Source organism: Ascaphus truei, chromosome 3, assembly GCF_040206685.1.
Source record: "Ascaphus truei isolate aAscTru1 chromosome 3, aAscTru1.hap1, whole genome shotgun sequence".
Lineage (NCBI taxonomy): Eukaryota > Metazoa > Chordata > Amphibia > Anura > Ascaphidae > Ascaphus > Ascaphus truei.
This window is the reverse complement of record NC_134485.1, coordinates 326,448,699-326,470,020: the sequence shown is the minus strand read 5'-3', so window position 1 is coordinate 326,470,020 and position 21,322 is coordinate 326,448,699. Positions and strand designations below refer to the sequence as shown.

General features: G+C 45.7%; 1 protein-coding gene across 8 annotated transcripts in view; it reads left to right on the top strand.

Annotated features, from left to right (window-relative positions):
* The first annotated feature begins 4,955 nt into the window (after positions 1-4,955).
* The window catches only part of IKZF4 (IKAROS family zinc finger 4), a 61,459-nt gene continuing 45,092 nt past the window's right edge, over positions 4,956-21,322 (top strand). For 4 of the 8 annotated variants that reach the window (XM_075591359.1, XM_075591355.1, XM_075591354.1 and 1 more), the window contains exon 1: positions 4,956-5,156. In XM_075591359.1, coding sequence (XP_075447474.1) covers positions 5,130-5,156 — 27 coding nt within the window. In that variant the 5' untranslated portion in view covers positions 4,956-5,129. The remainder of the gene's footprint in view (positions 5,157-21,322) is intronic. The other 4 variants (XM_075591352.1, XM_075591358.1, XM_075591356.1 and 1 more) reach the window with 1 other exon arrangement.

The window sequence follows — 21,322 nt, the reverse complement described above, 5'->3', positions numbered from 1 at the left end:
GCATTCTTATAGGTTTAAGACTCCTATCCTTAACTTGTACAGCCAATCCCCCCGTGGGAATAACTTTTCTCATCTATCCCAGACTTGCCAGTAGCTCAAAAACCTGGCAGAGGTGGCTTCCCGGTTTGCTAAGAGCATGCGCTAACTTGGCACCTCTGCTGCTTAGCATACGGGACCCAACCCCTTACCTGGCGACAGTAAATCTGGGTGTCGGCTACCATTTGTTAATAGCCCGCACTTTACACCGGTACAGGGTACTTTACTGTATCCCGCCCGCCCTAACACTTCAGGGTCACTGAGGCTTTCAACTCCGGACTTCTCTAGACATTGGGGCACCAGCGCAGCAGGGTGCCCTTTGAAGTATGGAGTTGGAAATCCCTTAGCTCATTCATCCCAAACATATGTGCATGTTAATGGATTAACTGCCGGGCTGGCAGGAAAAAAGTTCCTGTCTTCATATTTTAAAATACCTAAAACACAGGTTATTTTTATATGTGATTTCTAGATGAGGTGGTGGTATTATAACAACATGTACAGTATGTGCATGATCAGTCTGTAGCTAACAGTATTCCAAAAATTAGAGTGCTAGCTCCCTCCTAATGTAAGTTAGCTCCTAAATTGAATAGGCTCTGTGATGTGGTTTGCGGTTTGACTTATAATCGTTCTGCGGTTAGAAGCCTGTATACAATGTAGCATTGCTTACTGGGATCAATAACCGCAGAAGCACTAAACCAATTGACCTTAATTGGTTAACGAGACTGCAGGATACATTGTTGCACTCCGCCACTTCAACTCGACCGCAAGCCACTTATCCACTGAGTTTGTGGTTAAGGCTTTACCGGAGGGTTTGCGGTTTAGGAAGTGATTCAGGGCTTCAACGTAGCCGCTCACCACAGGCACGCTTATTCAATTAACTCTTTGTACAGCGCTAAGAGCCCCCCTTGCTTAGCGGGAACATTTTACACATACAGTACATTTTAACAGGACTGCAGCTAGGTTCTTAGCTGCAGAACTGACACTTTATTTTCCCGGTATGACCCAGGGGACATCATAGTTGATATTCAGGGAAAACATGGCATTACGGTGACCATACCATTAACCCCCTCATCCCCAACAGGGTTTAGGGGCAACCATCTGGGCATAATACCTTTATTATTAGTCTGGTTACCCCTTCACTGTCACACTGCTTTGTCCAGACTTTCCGGCGCTGAGCCGGCAGGATGTCTAGCATGACAAATGGGAAAAGATGGCGTTTGTTGCACATGCCCAGTTGCTATGCTGAAGCTCCCAGTGCCAGTCTACACAGGTGTAAGGAATCCGTTCCTGGGTTTGGCTGGAGCTCACTCCTACAGAGTTGGTGAACTCTCAGACAGACCACCCCTTGGATTTGCAAGCACTATCACCTGTGCTTGCAATCACTGCAGCTCTGTCTCTCTGCTCTGGCATTGGATGAATTCCCACACACCCGTCTTGGGATTGGCTATCTGCCCTTCTTATACTGGGCTCTCCCTTTCCCTCATTGCTGAGCATAAACCAAGATTCACTTGGATGTAACTGTGTTTGCCACAAACACTCCTGCCTTAGCCTTGCCTTGTTCCTGAGACCTGCTGCATTCACCCCAGGCAGGTCTGCTTCCTGGTTCCTGTACTGAAGCACTGGATCCCCAGTGCTAGTCTTGCCTTGTTCCTCAGACCTGCTGCATTCACTCCTTGCAGAGACCTTAATCATGGGCCGCTCCCGCTCCTCGTACAGAGTACGCTTCGCACCAGTCCACCTGTTGCCGAACCCCAGCCTGGATATCGACTACTCTGACGTCTCCAACTCTGAACCCGGCTTGTCCATGGATTACCCTGCCTTCTCCAACCCTGAACTGGCTACAATTGACTACAAACTGCGCAATCCAGAACCGGCTTCATGGTCTAATGTCGGTGTATTCACATCCCCACCTCAGCCCCGCGGTCCGGTCCCGGTTTGTGGCGAGCACGTCCGTAACAACAGGACTGGCAAACGCCAGGATAGGTGGGATCATTTATTCCCACGCAGAGATTGGCTGGCCAAGTTAGGTATAGGGAGTTTTAACCCTATAATAATCCGTGCAGCCCATCAGCAATCAGTTCCATCTAAGAGTCATCATGCGGTAACAGTTCCATCTAAGTTCCATCCTGTAACAAGACTTAACATCTTAACTAGTAAGTGTATTTTTTTTGTTGTAATTGTAAATCAAGCTGTGTATGTTCATTGTGTAAATAAATTACAATTTGTTTTATCTCTTGCTTTGCTCAATCAAAGGATCCGGGTATTTTGGTGTTAAAAGTTCTGGTCTCCCGTGACAGTGACATTATACATTAAAGTTATTTATTGGCTTGCGGGCACTTTCCTTCTGTTGATATTTACCAGAAATGCTGATATGTCCTAGGTGAATCTTTTGGATGCTAAAACTGTTGGTGCAACCTGCAAAGAATTATTCATTGCATTCATTATAATGCTATCTTCAATCAAGCAGGTAAGATTTGGGGAGTGATTTGAATTACATTGCTCTTGTTGAAAAGAGAGAACGTTTTCACAAAACGCAAAAAAGTGGAGTTTTCATTTTGAGGCTAAATAAATATATTTAAGGAAGCCAATTACATTGACAAGTTGTTAAAAACAGCAAGTGAAGAATACACGCATGTTTTGCAAGTAAGTGCATTGTTAGCCCTGGAGAGGTTATGGGTTCTAGAGCACGTTCTACATTTCTACAGGGAACCCATGTGGTCTAATTGCTGAAGCACCCAAACCGATTGGAAGTAATACAGTTCATTAAAGTTGCTATACACATTTGTTGCTACCAAACACATTTAACTGGGACAGGGTAACATGAGCTTGCACTATATGTTGGACATCTAAAAATGGCATCAGTGATACTTTATTTATTTTTTAAATGATTTTAATGGGCCTTTTGGGCTACCCACACATTGTGTGACCTACTGGTGGCTCCCCACAGACTGGGCCTGTGCTGGAGAAACTGGCACATTTGGCGCTGTAGGAGAGAGCAAAGAAAAGGAAGAAAATGAAAGTACATCAAAATAGTTATTTTTTTTTCTTACTGTTCTTAGTTTGTAATTTAGCGGTTTAGTTGTTAGTATTATTCCCGATAATATTGATAACACTAAGGCTGCACTTATAGTGAATTGCAACTATCACGACGGCGACAGGTGACGTCATCGGTCGCGTCGCCGTCGCCAATGCGATAGTTGCAGTTCAAGTTTGGGCAAGGTCGCTGGCTACAAGACCAGTGACGTCATAAAAGGGGAAGGCAGAGGGACGGAGAAGATCTCTGATTGGCCACAAGGAGAGACCGTCGCCGAAAAAAAATCAAATTACAGTGACTACCAGATTTTTGGTACCGCTGTCGCTTTGTCGCCATTGCGTGCACTGTAAGCACCGCCGCCGGCAGCAATGCATTTGTTTTTGATGCGACGTCGCAGTCGCTGTCGCCGGCACTATATGCGCAGCCTTAATCTGGTTATTATGGCTCCATAATAGATCTTTATTAGAGTGACCAGATGTCCCGGTTTAGCCGGGACAGTCCCGTTTTTTTAATGCCTATCCCGGCTGCTTGACATTCTTTAAAATGTCCTGTTTTTTTGTGGCTGTCCCGGTTTGACCATAAGAGCAGGGGGGGGGTGGGGCAGCAGAGAGCAGAGAATACAAGGAGGAGAGCAGGGGGGGGGGGGCAGCACGGAGCAGAGAATGCAGGGAGGAGAGCAAGAGGAGCCGGGTCTGAGCTGCGGAGCCCCAGCAGTGAGACCCGAAAGTGTCAGTGAGAACTTCTGGTGTCTGCTGCCATGGCTCAAGATGGCTTCCCCCCACCCATGCAGGTAGGGTCCAGAATGGGGACACACACACACTCACACAATGGGGGGGGGGGGGGGGCGGGGAGAGGCACACAGCATGGGGAAAGAGACACAGCATGGGAGGAGAGAGACACAGAGACACAGCATGGGAGGAGAGAGACACAGAGACAGCATGGGGAGAGAGAGACACAGAGACACAGCATGGGGAGAGACACAGAGAGAGACACAGCATGGGGGGGAGGGAGAGAGTGAGAGAGAGACAGCATGGGGAGAGAGACACACAGAAACACAGCATGGGGGGGAGAGAGACACACAGAAACACAGCATGGGGAGAGACAGAGACACAGCATGGGGAGAGAGAGACACAGAGACACGGCATGGGGAGAGAGAAACAGAGACAGCATGGGGAGAAAGAGACACAGACACGGCATGGGGAGAAAGAGACACAGCATGGGGGGAGAGAGAGACACAGAGACACGGCATGGGGGGAGAGAGACACAGATAATGGGGGGGGAGATAGACACAGATACTGTGGGGGGGAGAGAGAGAATAGGGAGAGAGAGAGACATAGAATGGGGGATAGAGAGACATAGAATGGGGGAGAGAGACACAGAGAATGGGGGAGAGAGAGACAGAGAATGGCGGAGAGAGAGACAGAGAATGGAGGAGAGACAGAGAATGGGGGAGAGAGACAGAGAATGGGGGAGAGAGAGACAGAGAATGGGGGAGAGAGAGACACAGAATGGGGGAGAGCGAGACAGAGAATGGGGGAGAGAGAGATATGTCCCGGTTTTTACTTTTGTAAATCTGGTCACCCTATCTTTATACCTTGTTACATATTAAATAAACCAATCAAGCAAAAGAAACCAGTGTCACTGATTTTTAGCAGTAGTTTAGTCTCACTTATTAAAGTTAGTAGTTTTAGAATAAGATGCCTTTTTATGTTCCTGAGCTCTTCATATACAGCAGCTCAGACTGTGGTCCTTGCGAGCTGTTCGATGAGCTCAGCGCTCTGCATTTACCTCACGTCCTGGATTATCTCTCTCTCGGTAATCGTTTTGTTCTACTGCCTGTCTTCTGCTCGATACGCTCCGCGCTCGGTTGCAGCTCCCTGGCCCGGCTTGTTTGTGCGCTCCGCGCTCGCCTCGCCGCCCTGTCGCCTGGCAGCTGCCCCGGAAGTTGTTGCGGGGCCGGTTTACCTCGGGTGAAGTCTCCGCCGGACACCGCGCTTCCCGCAGCGGGCGGAGTAGACACAGCACCGAGGGAGCAGCGGGACAGGCCGGGCTGGCGTGAATGAGGCTCCCGGGGGAGCCGGAGCAGGTGAGACCGGACACCGGCAGCACCGGGGGGAGTCCCGGGGAAGATGATCCGAGGCAGCCGAGTATGAAGGGCCCGGTGGAGGCCGCCAGTGAGATGTATACTGAGTAACCCCTCCACTGCCAGCGTCATATTGCTATTACAAGTCAATGATATGACTGTGTGTATATATATATATACACACATATAATTCCTGTGATGTGTCACTGAGCAGCCTCAGTTGTGTGGATTACCACCTGGACCCATAGACTTTATAGGGTGGAGGAGCTTACATGATTACATGGCAGTAGATGCCTTTTTTTTCTATTTTATTTATAATTTTAAAGAAAGTTTCCCCTGATTGCAATCCAGAAAAGATGAAGAGACCTCCCTCCCTCTCCTGAGAGCAGCTTGTGATAAATTAGGCTTGGTCCCCACTGGCTGCTGCAGCGCTCGCTATTGCGGGCGCTTCGGGAGCAAGAGCCGCCTCTCAATGGGGCTGGGCCCGCTGCGAGGGGGGGCCGCCGTGCTGCGCGGCGAGTTTTTCTTCCAGACCCGAAAATTGAGATGAACACGGGCGACAGAGAGCTAGGACACGCCCCCCGGCGGTTCAGCCAATGAGGGCGAACCTGCCAGGTAACATCATGGCTGCGCCCTGTTACGCCCCCCGTTTCTTTCCCCCTGCAGCTCTCTGCAGACCTGGGGACTCGGCTGCACGCGCCACCAGCCTCGCAGGCGCGCGTGCAGCGGGGCCTTAGCCTGTAAAGGACCACCACAGATCTCATTCATGCTGTTTAACCACCAAGAGCTGCGACTGCTGTCTGAAGCCTAAATTTAATGCAGGGAAATGCTCTGTTCAGTGTCGAGCACTTTCACCTTTCCCCCATTGTAACAGAATTATTTGAGCATGAGTCTGACTCCAATAAAATCTGAGGTGAGGGGAATGATTGCTATGGACTCGTAGTAAATAACGCTAATAATGACGCTTCAAATAAATGACACATCACACTTGTGTAGTGTAAAAAGGGCCTAATGGTGTTAGGCGGTAGGGATACCAACATTTTATTATGCTTGTTTCTCTAGTCTATAAACACAGATACCCAGCAAGCTCTATGAAACCCCCCAAAAGGGGGGTTTCTTTTCATGCAGCTGGTTGTGACAGGTTCAATGCTAGGACCATCCTGCCTCTAATTATAGAGGTAAATAAGAATTTTAATCAGTTAGTGTAAGGACCTGCGAACTGGTCATTCCTTGAAAGTGTCTCGCAGGCTTATACGCTTTGGCCAAAGGGTTAACTAAATGACCCTTTTTTGAGAGCTATATAGGTATTTCACTGTGTATTTTTGGCACATTGAATGTTGCTCTGGATTTGTTTCTTGTTCTCTAGTCCAGCGTGTGCGCAAACTGGGGGGCGCGACCCCCAGGGGGGGGCGCGAGACTGCCGACGCAGGGGCGCGGGGTTTACAGAGGCCCCGCGCGATCTTCCCGAAGGCACTTAAATTAAGTGCCGGGGGAGCTGCAGGGCCTCTGTAAACCTAACTTACCGTGGCTCCGGCGGCTTCCTCCCTGCGTCGCCATGGCAACGCGGCGTCAAAATGACTATGGCAACGTAACGTCATTACGCCGGTGCGCGGGGAAGTTGGGGTTGGGGGGGGGGGCACGGGAGTGAGGGGACAGCCGGCAGGGGGGCGCAGGGAAAAAAGTTTGCGCCCCCCTGCTCTAGTCTATACCAGATTGTGTGTGTGTATATATAGATACATATAGTTATATATCTCTAAGTAATCATAGTACTGGCACAGGATGCAAAGTTCCCTCCTGGGAACACAAACGTTGGGTTATCTGATGTGGAATGGTTGGATAAACACTGTCACTACTTTTACGTGTGCTGGTACTATGATTATTTTGTTAATCATTTCTTTTTTCTAACAACTATTATATCTATCTCATGACTGGAGCTGCCTTTGAGGGCACTAGCTGCTAGGAGGGGGCAGCCAGCTTGAGATATATCTCTCTAAGTTGTGCTCTCTGTAAAATACTGTATTAAGTTCTATTATTGCGGCCTTTTCGTACATCCAAAACAAAAGATACTTGCCTTGCACACAGGATACAAACAAAACGTATATAGCAATCTATGGATAGTGCAGTCCTTCCTCAGTTACGGGATCCCCTTTAAACTGCCAGTAATATAAATCTAGCCATTAAAAAAAAATGCGGTTAAACGAACACTATACATGGAAAAAAAGGCTCTGTGTTAGACATTTATTATTAACAAGAGAGCACCTGGTCTCTTAATAGTAAATGGACTAAGACCCTTTTTTCTTTTATTGTCTTAACCTCACTCTTTTGTACATCATGAATCTGTGTTTTACAGCTTTCTAATTGGAACATAACTATTAGATCCTTCAGTATAAGGAATACCTGAGCACCCCCATTATCAAGGAGCATCTTAAAAGAAAAGTCTTTGTAATAGGAACATTTCTGCACAGTCCTAAGGAGCCAACATAATATCAATCACATTTGAGCATCCAGGGACATTAGACAGACATAATAACCTGCCCTTTCCTGTGGATGAAGTAGCAGTTATGTACATGCTTGTTATAGTTGCCTATCACAGCCCTGAGGAAATCAATCTTATGAGTCGAACGTCCCATGTGTACCAATAACCTCACCCAGCCCAAGTGTGCCTGTTTCTATTGGTGAGATCCTGTTATGCAACAATTACATTTATTTAGAACCATAGTAGATCCTGTTATTTGCAGCAAAGTGAAAAGACCTCCCAAGTTAAAAAGGTGAGGAGTGAGCTCTGGGGGGAGGTGCTACCTACCTCCATACAACTGTTACCAGTCAGAAATTGATTAACACACACATCCCCAGCTAGCTCAAACTCGTACACCCACCACATCAGAAGTACGTTACTTTACAAGTCACTACAGATGATTAGGTCACTACACCGCTCAAGCATAAGGTAACAGAGTGCTTTATTAACAGCATGGTCCAGCTCCTTTTTTCCCCTTTCTTTAATTTCCCTGTGTGTCAGAGGTAGCAATTACTCTTGAAAAAGCTTCCTATGGCTAAAGTGTGCTTGATCTTGAGCAGAAATTACGTTCGGTCACCCCCATTTGTCCCTGAGCAATGATATTGCGTTCCCATCCTGCATTGGAAGTGGGTTAGGAAATTTGGATGGGGAGTACCAGTCGGCAGCTCTGTTCAGTGCAGCGGCTGCTGCCTTCAGTGATGTTTCTAGGGCTAAGGCCCCGCTCCCAGAGTCAGCGCGCCCGCATTGCAGACAGGCGGGGCGCTGACATACACAGACCGCGATATGCGGTCTGTAGGGAGCCGGAGCGGGAGGTGGGCGGGAGTGGGAGGCTTGAGTGGGAGGGGGGGCGTGGCTTGAGCGGAGGGACCCGCTACTCTCCCCCCCTCCCTCCACGGCTCGGGCTGCTGATTGAAGGTAAGTAAAGCAACACACACACACAGACAGAGGCAGGCACTCACGCACTCAGGCACACACATACACACACACAGACACGCACGCTGCTTTCACTCCACACTCCTCCCCGCTCCCCGAAGCCTCTCCTCCTCCCAAAGCCTCCCCTCCCCATTGGCTCACAGCCACACCACGTGACGCGTCAATGCTAGGGATCACCATTCTCTTGTATCCCATAGCGGCTGACGCGCCACAGCGTGTAGTATGCTGTGCAGCCAGGGGGGACCGGGCCCGGCTCCGCAGGATTCCCCTGCTGGTGGGGAACTCGCGTGTGGCCGCCCGCGCCACCGAGCGCAGCGGGACCGAGGCCTAGGGCTTCGGAAGAGGCTTGGAAGCGTGTAGATCTATACTCTGCTTTAATTTACATTGAAGTATTTTTATGTGGTATTGAAACTTAAAATGCGTACAGTTATTTAAGCATCAGTCAGTCCACAGCAGTAGTTAGCTGATGTTTTCCCAACTCCTGTAATGTGCTGTACGCTCCAGCAGCCCTGGGGGATCAACTGTTTCTACTATACTAATTATGTGTGGTAATAAAAAGGCAGGTGCTGTGTAATGTTTCATAAAGGTGTTGAGCTGGTGTCTGTGTGTGTATTCACCTTCCTTTTATGAAGCACTATTAAGTGTTTATTAATTAATAATCTCCACCTGAGTAAACCGAGACCCCTGGCTGGGACTCAGTTACTGCTCGCAGTTCAGACCTGATAAGTATTTATCCCGGGAATGTACATGCAGAGCCTGTCTCCTTCCAGGCAGTTCCTAACTGTGATGTCGTATCCGTCATGGAGTTTAATACCTATACAGAAAAGTCCTCTGGCAATGAAGTGTTTAATTGATCTTGAGCTTCCCCTGTGTTTTTGTACTTCATTTTAATGCCTAGAGGTTTGATTTTCCTATAACATATAATGTGTTCTGTGTGTATATGTTCACACACTTTTATTTATATGCGTGTGTGCATTTACATACATATGTGCTGTCACGTTATCACAAAGTTGAGCTCATCCTCCCTAGTTTTCAGTTTTGGAGAAATGTTGTTCCATTTTTATTTGGGCCTCTTAAATGGCCACTGTTCTGAATATCTGAGCAATTGCTTTATAACTCGGTAAGGATCACTGCAACTTTGGAATGTTTTTTTTGGTTTCAGCCCCTAACGGACAACATACATTGCACGCTCTGATATGCGTTTGTGTGCTGTACCTAAAAAGCAAATATATCAAATCTTTCATTCCGAGTGAGACCTAAAAATGATACAGAAGGCATTAGATGGCTAAATGCTCCTATTATTTATTGCATCTTCAGTAGGGCTAAGTGGGGAAACCCCTTTTATGCCAACTGAATACACTGCAGATTGCCTGTCCTCATCATAAATTTTATATCACCACTGCGTTATAGGTCCATTTGGCAGCAAAGGGGTAAACCGTTTTATTATCCACAACAACCATCTGTCCCCCCTATTTGTGAGTCGCATGATTTCATGGCTCTGTTAGTGGACAATGCCTTTGAATGCATTCAATGACTGTTAACATGTCTTGATTGAAAATGTAAACTAAGTGGGAGTCTTGTGCTTTCCCCTTTTTAGTTCACTTGGCTTGTGCTTTGCATGCTCCCTCACCCCCCACATCAAGTGCCATTTCAAGATCACTGCATGAGCTGCCATTGAGCAGCGATCTTTAACTGGCCCTCCCTCTGCCAACTGCAGCTCATTTAAGAATTATATTCAGAACGTTCTCTGTGCCCAGTAACCATTCTGCTCTGCATTTATCTGCTGGTGCCACAACTATCAAGACTAGATTGCAAAACCACAGAGCTCACAATCGGTTCTGCCTATGTTGATCGGCTGCACATCATGCCAGTACTGTATGTATATACATTAAATCCGATCTGCTTGTATTTTCTCCTATATACAGATTAGGTTGTACTCCATTGTGTCTTTCGCATTGTACATTGTCAGAACTAGACATACAGTGGTGTGAAAAAGAAAGTACACCCTCATTGAATTCTATGGTTTTACATATCAGGACATAATAACAATCATCAGTTCCTTAGCAGGTCTAAAAATGAGGTAAATACAACCTCAGATGAACAGCAACACATGACATATTACACTGTCATGATTTATTTAACAAAAATAAAGCCAAAATGGAGAAGTAATGTGTGAAAAAATAAGTATACCTTATGATTCAATATCTTGTAGAACCACCTTTAGCAGCAATAACTTGTAATTGTTTTCTGTATGACTTTATCATTCTCTCACATTATTGTGGAGGAATTTTGGCCCACTCTTCTTTACAACGTTGCTTCAGTTCATTGAGGTTTGTGGGCATTTGTTTATGCACAGCTCTGTCCCGCCACAGCATTTCAAGCGGGTTGAGGTCTGGACTTTGATTGGGCCATTGCAACACCTTGATTCTTCTCTTGATTCTTCTCTTTTTCAGCCATTCTGTTGTAGATTTGCTGGTGTGCTTGGGATCATTGTCCTGTTGCATGACCCAATTTCGGCCACGCTTTAGCTGTCGGACAGATGGCCTCACATTTGACTCTAGAATACTTTGGTATACAGAGGAGTTCATGATCGACTCAATGACTGCAAGGTTCCCAGGTCCTGTGGCTGCAAAACAAGCCCAAATCATCACCCCTCCACCACCGTGCTTGACAGTTGGTATGAGGTGTTTGTGCTGATATGCTGTGTTTGGTTTTCGCCAAACGTGGCTCTGTGCATTATGGCCAAACATCTCCACTTTGGTCTCGTCTGTCCAAAGGACATTGTTCCAGAAGTCTTGTGGTTTGTTCAGATGCAACTTTGCAAACTTAAGCCGTGCTGCCATGTTCTTTTTAGAGAGAAGAGTCTTTCTCCTGGCAACCCTTCCAAACAAACCATACTTGTTCAGTCTTTTTCTAATTGTACTGTCATGAACTTTAACACGCTAACTGAGGCCTTTAAATTGTTTGGAAATGGCCTTATAACCCTTCCCAGATTGATGGGCAGCAACAATTGCTTCTCTAAGATCATTGTTGATGTCTTTCCTCCTTGGCATTGTGTTAACACACACCTGAATGCTCCAGACCAGCAAACTGCTAAGGCTTCGGAGGGGGGGCGTGCTTAATTGCGGACGTTCGATACAAATTGTTTAAACTGAATAGCAGTTGTCAGGGTAGCAGCTGCCCTGTTGCCGAAGTACGGAGTTGACGCTTGCTACAGTTTCAATAAACAACTCTAGTTGTTTTTTGAAGCTGCATCAGCGTCACTGGTACTTCGGCAGCCAATGAAATCATTCTTGAGAATGATAGCAACACCGATCCCTAAGCTGCTGTCTGTCGCCCCGCCTCCTGAAAGCTTGAAAAGGTCTGCTGGGGATGATGTGCACACATCGCCCAGCAGACTGCCGCGCGCACACGCGGACGCGCGCCCTCCACCTCCTGTCTCTGGCACCCTGAACTCAGCCTAAAACTTCGGCTTTTATAGAGGTGGTCACACTTGCTGATGATCAATTAATCAGGGTCATTTGATTAGTAGCACCTGTCTGCTACTTAGCATCTTAATTCCTATGGAAGCTGTAAGGGTATACTTAGTTTTTCACACATGGCTTCCCCATTTTGGCTTTATTTTTGTTAAATAAATCATGACACGGTGTAATATGTCATGTGTTGTTGTTGATCTGAGGTTGTATTTACATAATTTTAAGACCTGCTAAGGAACAGATGATTATGTCCTGATATGTAAAACCATAGAATTCAAAGAGGGTGTACTTTCTTCTTCACACAACTGTACATTAAATAGGAAGCACTTTAAGACAGCTCCTCCTTTTACTCTATATTAGTGTGTATACTAGAAGCGCCATATAGAGCCTTTATTGTTAACTTCTGGGGGGCCGAGACTCATGATGTCTTTGTTATCACATGACATCACTGTCAGCCATGTGTACAAATTAGATTTCTAGATTCCAGTGGTTCATTGTACTTTTGCTTCTACTGCCATCGCCATGTCTACATTAGCGTAAGCGTAAGATGTTTGGGACTCTTCCTTTTGCCTTTCTTGTCCTGCCTCCTGTAGACTCTAGAAGTGATCTGGAAACAATCAGTGAAACAAAAGCCTACAGACATCATTAATGCCTTCAGGGCCTGACTGAACCGCAGCACTTTTCAGGCCTTCCAACCCTGAAACTCCACTGCATCATCTCTGGCCCTGGAGTGGCTGACAATACATTATTTTGCCATCAGACAGCTCTGTGTGTCAGCCAAGATCTCAGATTGTTGGTGACGCTGTCTTGTGTCTGGAGCACAGTGCCTTAATTTGAAACATTTGTGAGTTATCCCCAGCGCTGTGTTTGGTTTAATCTCCCAGACTATAATAGTGCAGGTTTTGTTGCTGGAGAGATGTGGATGTCCTGGAACAGGAGTGAAGGAATTTTCCTTAAAGCACCGTGATTCACTGTCAAAGTATTGTAAGTTAGAAAATGACCAATTTTGGCTGTGACTCCCCCTGAGCAAGTGACCTCAGCTCAGGGGTCACTTGCTATCATAAATATCCCCTTACTAATTATTGTGTGTACATACATACACAATTGTAGAATAAACTGTGCACAGGACGACTTGCAGGTAAAACAAATATTTTTTATTTAAAAAAATATTGACGTTTCTGTAAAAAACAGACCTTTATCAAGGTGGCCTTAGTATAGATCCCTTTTTTGAATGGAAATGTCAATAAGGCAAATTCAATTCTATGCCTCTTTTTGCATAAGAGGTGTGTGTGTGTGTCTCTCTCTCTCTCTCTCTCTCTCTCTCTCTCTCTCTCTCTCTCTCTCTCTCTCTCTCTCTCTCTCTCTCTCTCTCTCTCTCTCTCTCTCTCTCTCTCTCTCTCTCTCTCTCTCTCTCTCTCTCTCTCTCTCTCTCTCTCTCTCTCTCTCTTTTTTTTATTTTTTATTTTTTTTTATTTATATATATATATATATATATATAAAACTATATCTCTTAGGCAGGTCTGCAATCCTGCATTTCACCATTATCACATAGCATACAGTGCTTCCACTGCAGCAAGGGATTCTGGGAAATGACATGCAAATGAGCACTCTGTCTCACCTTTTTCCTGGAAAACCATTGTTACATGGAGCCCATATAACCCCCCTTGGAAAGCTGTTTAAATGTGTAGGGAGAACACCAGTAAATATTTTGGCAACCGAAGGGTCTCCTGGGCTAAAAATAACAGGGTTCCGCTCAGGAGGAACCACTCCCCGGTACATATAAGAAAGGATAGGTTCAATGGAAACATTAGTACAAAAGTGAGGCACTGTTTAAAAGAAAACCAAAGTAGCCGGACTACAAGACAAAGTGGCTGTGTCAGTCAAAGGTTAAACCCTGTTTTTCATTCCCTTTAACACAAAATCACATGTAAGGGATCCCAGCTAAGTGCCTGGAGGACTGGAAAATGTGATTCCCCTAGTGGGAAACTATAAACCGTGGTTATAAAGGGGTGTCTTGCAATAGTTTCACATTCGTCATACCTTATGCTATCGTTTGTCCAAGAAACGTATAAGGCAGGTTCATATTGATTCCTTTGTGTTATAAAGTGTCAAGTGTACCTCACGCTTGAGGCGTAGCAGCAACTGATTTCCACCACGGGCTGGACGTATTAAGCGGTCAATTGGCATAAAGCACGAACTGGGTAGAGGCTAGGCCGCTTACCACTGTTTTGTTCTTAGGCAAGATCCTAGATCCCTACTCTAAATGCTTAAGTGATATAGTGCCACCCTTTCCTTGCCGCTCTGTTTTGCCCACACAGTTAAGTCCTCAGGGCCACTTAATTAAGTACACCACAAAGGCGGAACGTTCTGGTGTAATTGGGTTGTTTAGAAACAGTTTGTCCTGTAATTAAACCATTACAAATCACCATTATTTGGTGTCAACTAGTAAGAGGCCGTATTTGTATATCTGTATGTCTGTATGTCTGTATGTCTGTATGTCTGTATATCTGTACTTATCAACCGACTCTGGAGAAACCAGCAGTGCCTCGGGTTGCAGCCTCTCCTGTACCCAGACATTGGTTTTTGATGCCGTTTGGTTGAATTCCAAAGACAAGATATTCCAATTTCTTGATCGCTGACAATAATTGCTACACAAATCATATTTTGAAAATTTTGAAAAATGGGAAGCCCCTTTTTACTCTACTTTACTTTTTACCCTTTAACTCTTTATTTATTGTCCGAGTTCTTCGCTGTTTTTAAAAGACCACTCAATACTACCGGCGAGATCATACAGGTAGTGCGTAGATACAGGACATCAACAGGTAAAATCGCGTAACAGGAAATCTAGTGGAGAGGGAGCGGCTCTGTTTCAAGCAGGGGAGCCTGGTTCAATTCCTGGTGTCGGCTCCTTGTTACCTTGGGCAAGTCACTTTATCTCCCTGTGCCTCAGGCACCAAAAACATAGATTGTAAGCTCCACTGGGCAGGAACTGAGTCTCTGTAAAAGTGCTACGTAAAACTAGCAGCGCTATACAAGAACATGCTATTATTATTATATTATTATTATTAGTACACTTGTAAAAAAAAAAAAACTAAACAAATAAAACCTAGCAAACATTCTATCGTATGGGTACAAAATAAAGATGAAAAGGAAGCATAATAGACACACTAAAATAAAACCAAGTGGAAGAAGGCAGAGAGGACTATGAGGGAATGTGTATGAAGTGGTTAACAAAACTTGACTTTTAACTTGGTAGAAATACTGTAGCCGGTCCCCTCAGATTTTTGAAACGGTTCTCTCTCTTGTCTTGTCATACCAGGTGCACCTGTAGTTGCCTGGCTGTATTAAACCTCCTACATAATATCAGCCACTGAATATGATTCTTTTTGATTTCTTTGGTATCTATTGCCTTGTTAGTTTAATACCTCAGGTCTGATACTTGATTATATTTTTGGTTCTTCTTTGCCTACTTCTCTTTCTATTAGGGCTTTATGCTTTTATTATATTCTTAAATACCCTTTTGTCCTCTAACCACTTATTCTTCTATGGATGACATTAAAACTCTGACCTTGTGTTCACCTTTTCTACTAAATAATGACATAATTGTGACGTCGTTTCATGCATCTTTTGTGATGCGATTGCCCATTTGCTACCAGAAGGTTTCCTCAGACAGAAAATAGGTTTTAAAGAAGGAACATCCAGCGTTGGTAGCAAAATAAGTTACTAATGAAGAAAGGGCATTAAAAGGAACGCTGCCAATTTATTTCAGTGACCTTATCAGTAACTATAAGAGGGTCTTTGTGATATAATACAAAGAAATGTCACAAACACGCCCCTGTCACTGAATGTTCCCTTGACGTGTTGCATTTTATAACCCTGCAGTAACTGTTACCTTGGTAACTCTGAGCTTCCCTGCACTCCAGAAGTTTGGTTATTATTCTTGTCTCATTCCAGTGGCGTCCACTGGCCCGTAATGGGCAACTATATTCTTGTGGTTGCAGTGATGCTTTATGCCCAAGGCCGTAAATACCAATTGGAAACACTCCAGCTCATGTTACTGAGGTAATAATACTTCAGAACATGGTACAGTATTATCAAACTGGTAACCTTCCATGGGAAGGATTCACTAAACCATTAGAAGCAAACTAGCTATTAACGGCCAGTTAGTGCATTGTTTTACATTTTAATCATATGTGATAAAATATACCAGTTTCCTTTATTGTAGTAAGCTTAGTTTGTGCCCTGGAATTATAATACTACTGTATTGTAACTACCGTATTGGGACTACTGTATTGTGACTACTCACATTTCTGTTTTTCCTGTTACTCTCTTTAGCAGGTGATTTTGAACATAACCCAGGCCCCTCCCTTTTCAACTCTGTCCCATACAACTGAGAATACCCCTTTCAAATTCCAAAAAGGTCTATCTCTCGCCCATATAAACATCTGGAGCCTGCTGCCCAAACTGGATGAACTAAGGGCCTGGTGCCTTATGCATAAACCCAAAGCCATCGTTCTTACAGAAACATGGCTAACCCCTAAAACCCTCAATGCAAATATCGCCATTCAGGAATACTCCATTTCTAGGAGAGATAGGTCAAAGAGAGGAGGGTTGTTATTTTATATTGCAGACACCTAAGGCTGAGTCCATAGAGACTCCAGCCGTGCGGAGGCTGAGGGAAAGCGGGTGCTTTCCCTGGCCTTACTACGCGCGCCGCATGGGGGCGGGCCAGTGACGTCATGGAGCTGGTTCGCCCTCATTGGGCGAAGCACTCACGTGACCGGCCCTCTGCTCCCGTGAGCGCTTAAACTAAAAAAACAATTTGTCGGCTACACCTTCGCACACCTGCGGAAGCGTGCGTGATCCCCTGCTAAAGCCGCTCTCATTGCGGCTGCAGGGGCTCACTGGTGAGCGCGGGTCAGCGTCTAAGCGCTGACCATGCCCACGGCCTTTCAATTTACGCTGCTAAATTGCATACCCTCATTTAAAATCCTGGTTGGCAAATTGTGCCTCCCCTTTTCTAAGCCCGTTCTTATTGCTGGCATCTAATGCCCCCCTAAAGCCCCACTACAATCCCTGACTGATATCACCCATTTTCTTGGCTTAATTTAGTTAGTTCTTGGGGATTTCAACTTCAATTGGCTTGACCCTAAAAACAAGAAAATTCAGATACAACTCAAGTCACTTAACCTAAGCCAACTAATTTCTCAACCCACACGGACAAACCTAAAATCTCACAACCATTCCTTGCTAAAACAGAAAGTGAATCCCTGCGCTTCTCCCATTGGGCTAACAATAAATGGGGAAATAAATATACATAGTGAAAACCAAGTCTGTAAGACAACGGAGACTTTTGGTTACATCCTTTGATCAAATAATGCCAAGCCTGCTAATTAACATCAAGGTAAGTCTCCATAGCAGGTCCCTATGCTAAATGCATACAAATGTTCTGTGAAATATACCCTGAAGGGGTTAATATACTAAGCATAAGCTTGTATAACTTAGTGCAGTTAAAAACTGGTACATACCAGTGAAGATACTTACATGTATGCAAGAAAAGTGAAAAGTGAATTTACAGGGACCTTACTGGGAGATTATATACCTTGAAAGCACGCTTCTAGAGGGCACCACTATTCGGGTGTGATTAATGTATTTAGCCAATCCACCTGTAACTGCTTATTGAGCAGCTTGTGGGAGGCCAATCCTCCTTTTCAAGGATTTCCCCATTTATTGTTGGCCCAGTGGGAGAAGCGCAGGGATTCACTTTCTGTTTTTTCACTTATGTATGGCCAATCCTTTCACTAGCATGCACTTTGCACGGAGAAGATAGATATATAATATTTTTGTTTGTTTTACATTCGTTGTTCTGGCATCCTACCTGACATTTTCAGTGACCATGCAATAGTGTAGGGGCGTGCAAACTTTTTTTGCTGTGCCCCCCCCCCCCCCGCCTGCTTTTCTCAGTTCTGAACCTCCTCTCCTTACCTTGCGTGGCGTCAAATGATGCTGCGGGGTCAATTGACCTGCAGTGTCAATTGATGCGTGTCACGTCACATGACCCCGCGGCATCATTTGATGCCGCGTTACCATGGACACGAGTGATGCCGGCAGAGTCGAGGTAAGTTTTAGAGTTGCAGGGGCCTCACGCGATCCCCCGGCATTTCATTTAAATGCTTCTGGGAAGAGTGCGGGGCCTCTGAAACCATCCCAGCCCCCCCAGACAAATCCAGCGCCCCCCACTTTGGGCACAGCTGCAATAGTGTACTGTGTAAGAAAAATCAGATCACCCCAATCAAGCCCTAAAGGTCTCCTCACTAGAACATTTAGAAACTTTAACCCACAACAGTTTCTGGCTGATCTTACCAGCTGCCTGTGGTACAGAATCGACTTAATTCCCGACCCCGATTCTGCACTCAACTATTTCCAATCTGATTTCTTAAAACTTTGTGATACCCATGCCCCACTACGCAGAATTAAGAGTACGGGGGGCCCACCTTCTGTGGGTAACAGACTTTATATCGCTCTACCATCTTAGGGATACGTTGTGGAAAAGCTACAAAGTAACTGGCACTATCAAGGATCTTGATAACTACAGATGCCTGTGGAATATGTGCAAAAGGCAAACAAGACTAGCAATAGCCCAATATTACGCTGGCAATCTTCACCAGAATATATTAAATCCAGCTAACTTCTGGAAGGGTTTCAACAATATATTCCAGCCTTCTAGCCATAAACAACAATGTAATATCATTAAAGAGGATATTACTCTGACACATCCCACTGATATTGCAAATGCATTCAATGAATACTTTGTGAGGTGTGCTACTAACTTACTAGTGAAATGCAACCCGAACTACAAACATGAACCTCATTCTGGGAGTTGCCCTATAGACCAACACTGCCCACAATTTTCAATTTGTCCCAGTATCTGAAGAGGAGATTACACAAGTGCTCCTCAAATTAAAACTAAGCAGCCAATGTGGACCTGATTTACTGCAACTTAAGTTCCTAAGACTTGGTGCCCCAGCCATTGCCAAACCGCTTGCTTCCTTAATCAACTCTATTCTGTCTGCAGGCCATATCCCTAATACCTGAAAAACTGCCAGAGTTGTCCCAATCTTCAAAAGTGGGGACAAAAACACTGTCTCAAATTACAGACCAATCTCTCTTCTCCCAATACTATCCAAAGTTATGGAAAAATGTGTTCACTCCCAATTAAGCGAATTACTATATCAAGACAAATTTGCTGAGCCAATTCCAATCTGGCTTTCGTCCCAAACACTCCACCGTAACTACCCTGCTAAAAGTTTGCAATGAGATGCAGTGTGGAATGGAACTGGGACAACTCACTGGTGCAATATTCCCAGATTTTGTAAAGGCTTTTGATACTGTTGATCATGCTATCCTGCTTAACAAACTCCAGTGCTCTGGAATAGGGAAGCATGCTTTAAACTGGTTTCATTCCAACCTATCTGGTAGATCCTAACATGTGTCTATCTCGGGCTCTAACTCCAACCCCTTGGAAATCACCTGCTGTGTCCCGCAATGCTCTGTTCTGGGGCCCCTACTCTTCTCGGTGTTCAGTAATGATCTTCCCACAGCTTGTAAGGGAGCTTCAATACACATGTATGCGGATGACACAATCTTATATGCACACTGCCCTAACCTCTCTGACCTTGAATACGTACTTCAATCTGACTTTTTGAGACTTGACAATTGGATTTCCCAAAACAAACTGTTTTTAAACATTGACAAAACTGTAACAATGGTATTTGGGACCAAGGCTACATTTCTAAAGCTACAATAATGAGCTCCAGATCAGAACCAACTCTAATACTATCCTTGCCCCTGTCACTAGTGTAAAATATTTGGGCATATGGTTTGACTCCCATTTAACATTCGGGATGCACATTGATACCCTAATATCCAAACTCTATGCCAAACTAGGTGTACTTTATAGGAACAAATCCTCCCTAAGTCTGCTGGTCAGAAATCGCACAGCATAGCACATGCGGATGCCAATTATAGACTACGGGGACCTAGTATATGGCACAGCACCCCAAACTCAATTTGGCAAACTTGATACCCTCTACAACTCAATATGCCACTTTGTCCTCCAATGTAACTACAACACACATAACTTTGAAATGCTCAAAGAACTAAACTGGCCATCACTTGAGTCTAGGTGCAAAGTTCATCTTTTCTGTCTTGCCTTGAAATACTTTCTGGACAAGCTACCCGCCTATCTGAACAAGCTCCTCACCCCTACCACATGCAGCACTACTCCTTCTCTTACAGTGCACCTCACAACTAGAACAATCTATCTGAGACGCTCAAAGCCGCCTCCAGTCTTTCAAACCTAAAGCTGTCTCACATTTGAATCTGGTCTGTAACAGTTACATACGCCTATAATATGTATTATTTCTAACTGCATGCAATGTCTTGTATATAATGTACTAGCTGAGAGACCCAGCGTTGCCCGGGATGTGAACCGTGAATAAGTACAGTATGTGTAAATGTTGTATTGTAAAGTGTTAATGTTTCAAACAGTTTCACACAGTCACAGACACTTACACACACTCACACACACTCACACACACTCTCACACTTACACACACACTCACACACAGTTACAGACAGTTACACACACTTTCACACAGTCACAGAGACTTACACACACTTACACACACACTTACACTCACAGACACTCACACACAGTGTCACACAATTACACACACCAGCACCAACACCCGTTCCCCCCCCTCCTCCTGCGCAGGCAGCGGGGACAACGGTGGGGAGAAGGTGAAGCGGGGACCGGAGGGGCATCCCCCCTCCCATCTCCTGTCACGCGGTGACAGGGGGAAGCCGGGACCGGAGGGGCATCCCCCCTCCCATCTCCTGTCCCGCGGCCTGTCACGCGGTGACAGGGGGAAGCTGGGACCGGAGGGGCATCCCCCCTCCCATCTCACGTCCCGCGGCCTGTCACGCGGTGACAGGGGGGAGCCGGGACCAGAGGGGCTTTCCCCCCTCCCATCTCCGGTCCCGCGGCCTGTCACGCGGTGACAGGGGGGAGCTGGGACCGGAGGGGCATCCCCCCTCCCATCTCCTGTCCCGCGGCCTGTCACGCGGTGACAGGGGGAAGCCGGGACCGGAGAGGCATCCCCCCTCCCATCTCCTGTCCCGCGGCCTGTCACGCGCGGCGCCGGGGTGTGAGCTTGGGGGGGGGGGTGAGCTTGGGGGAGGGG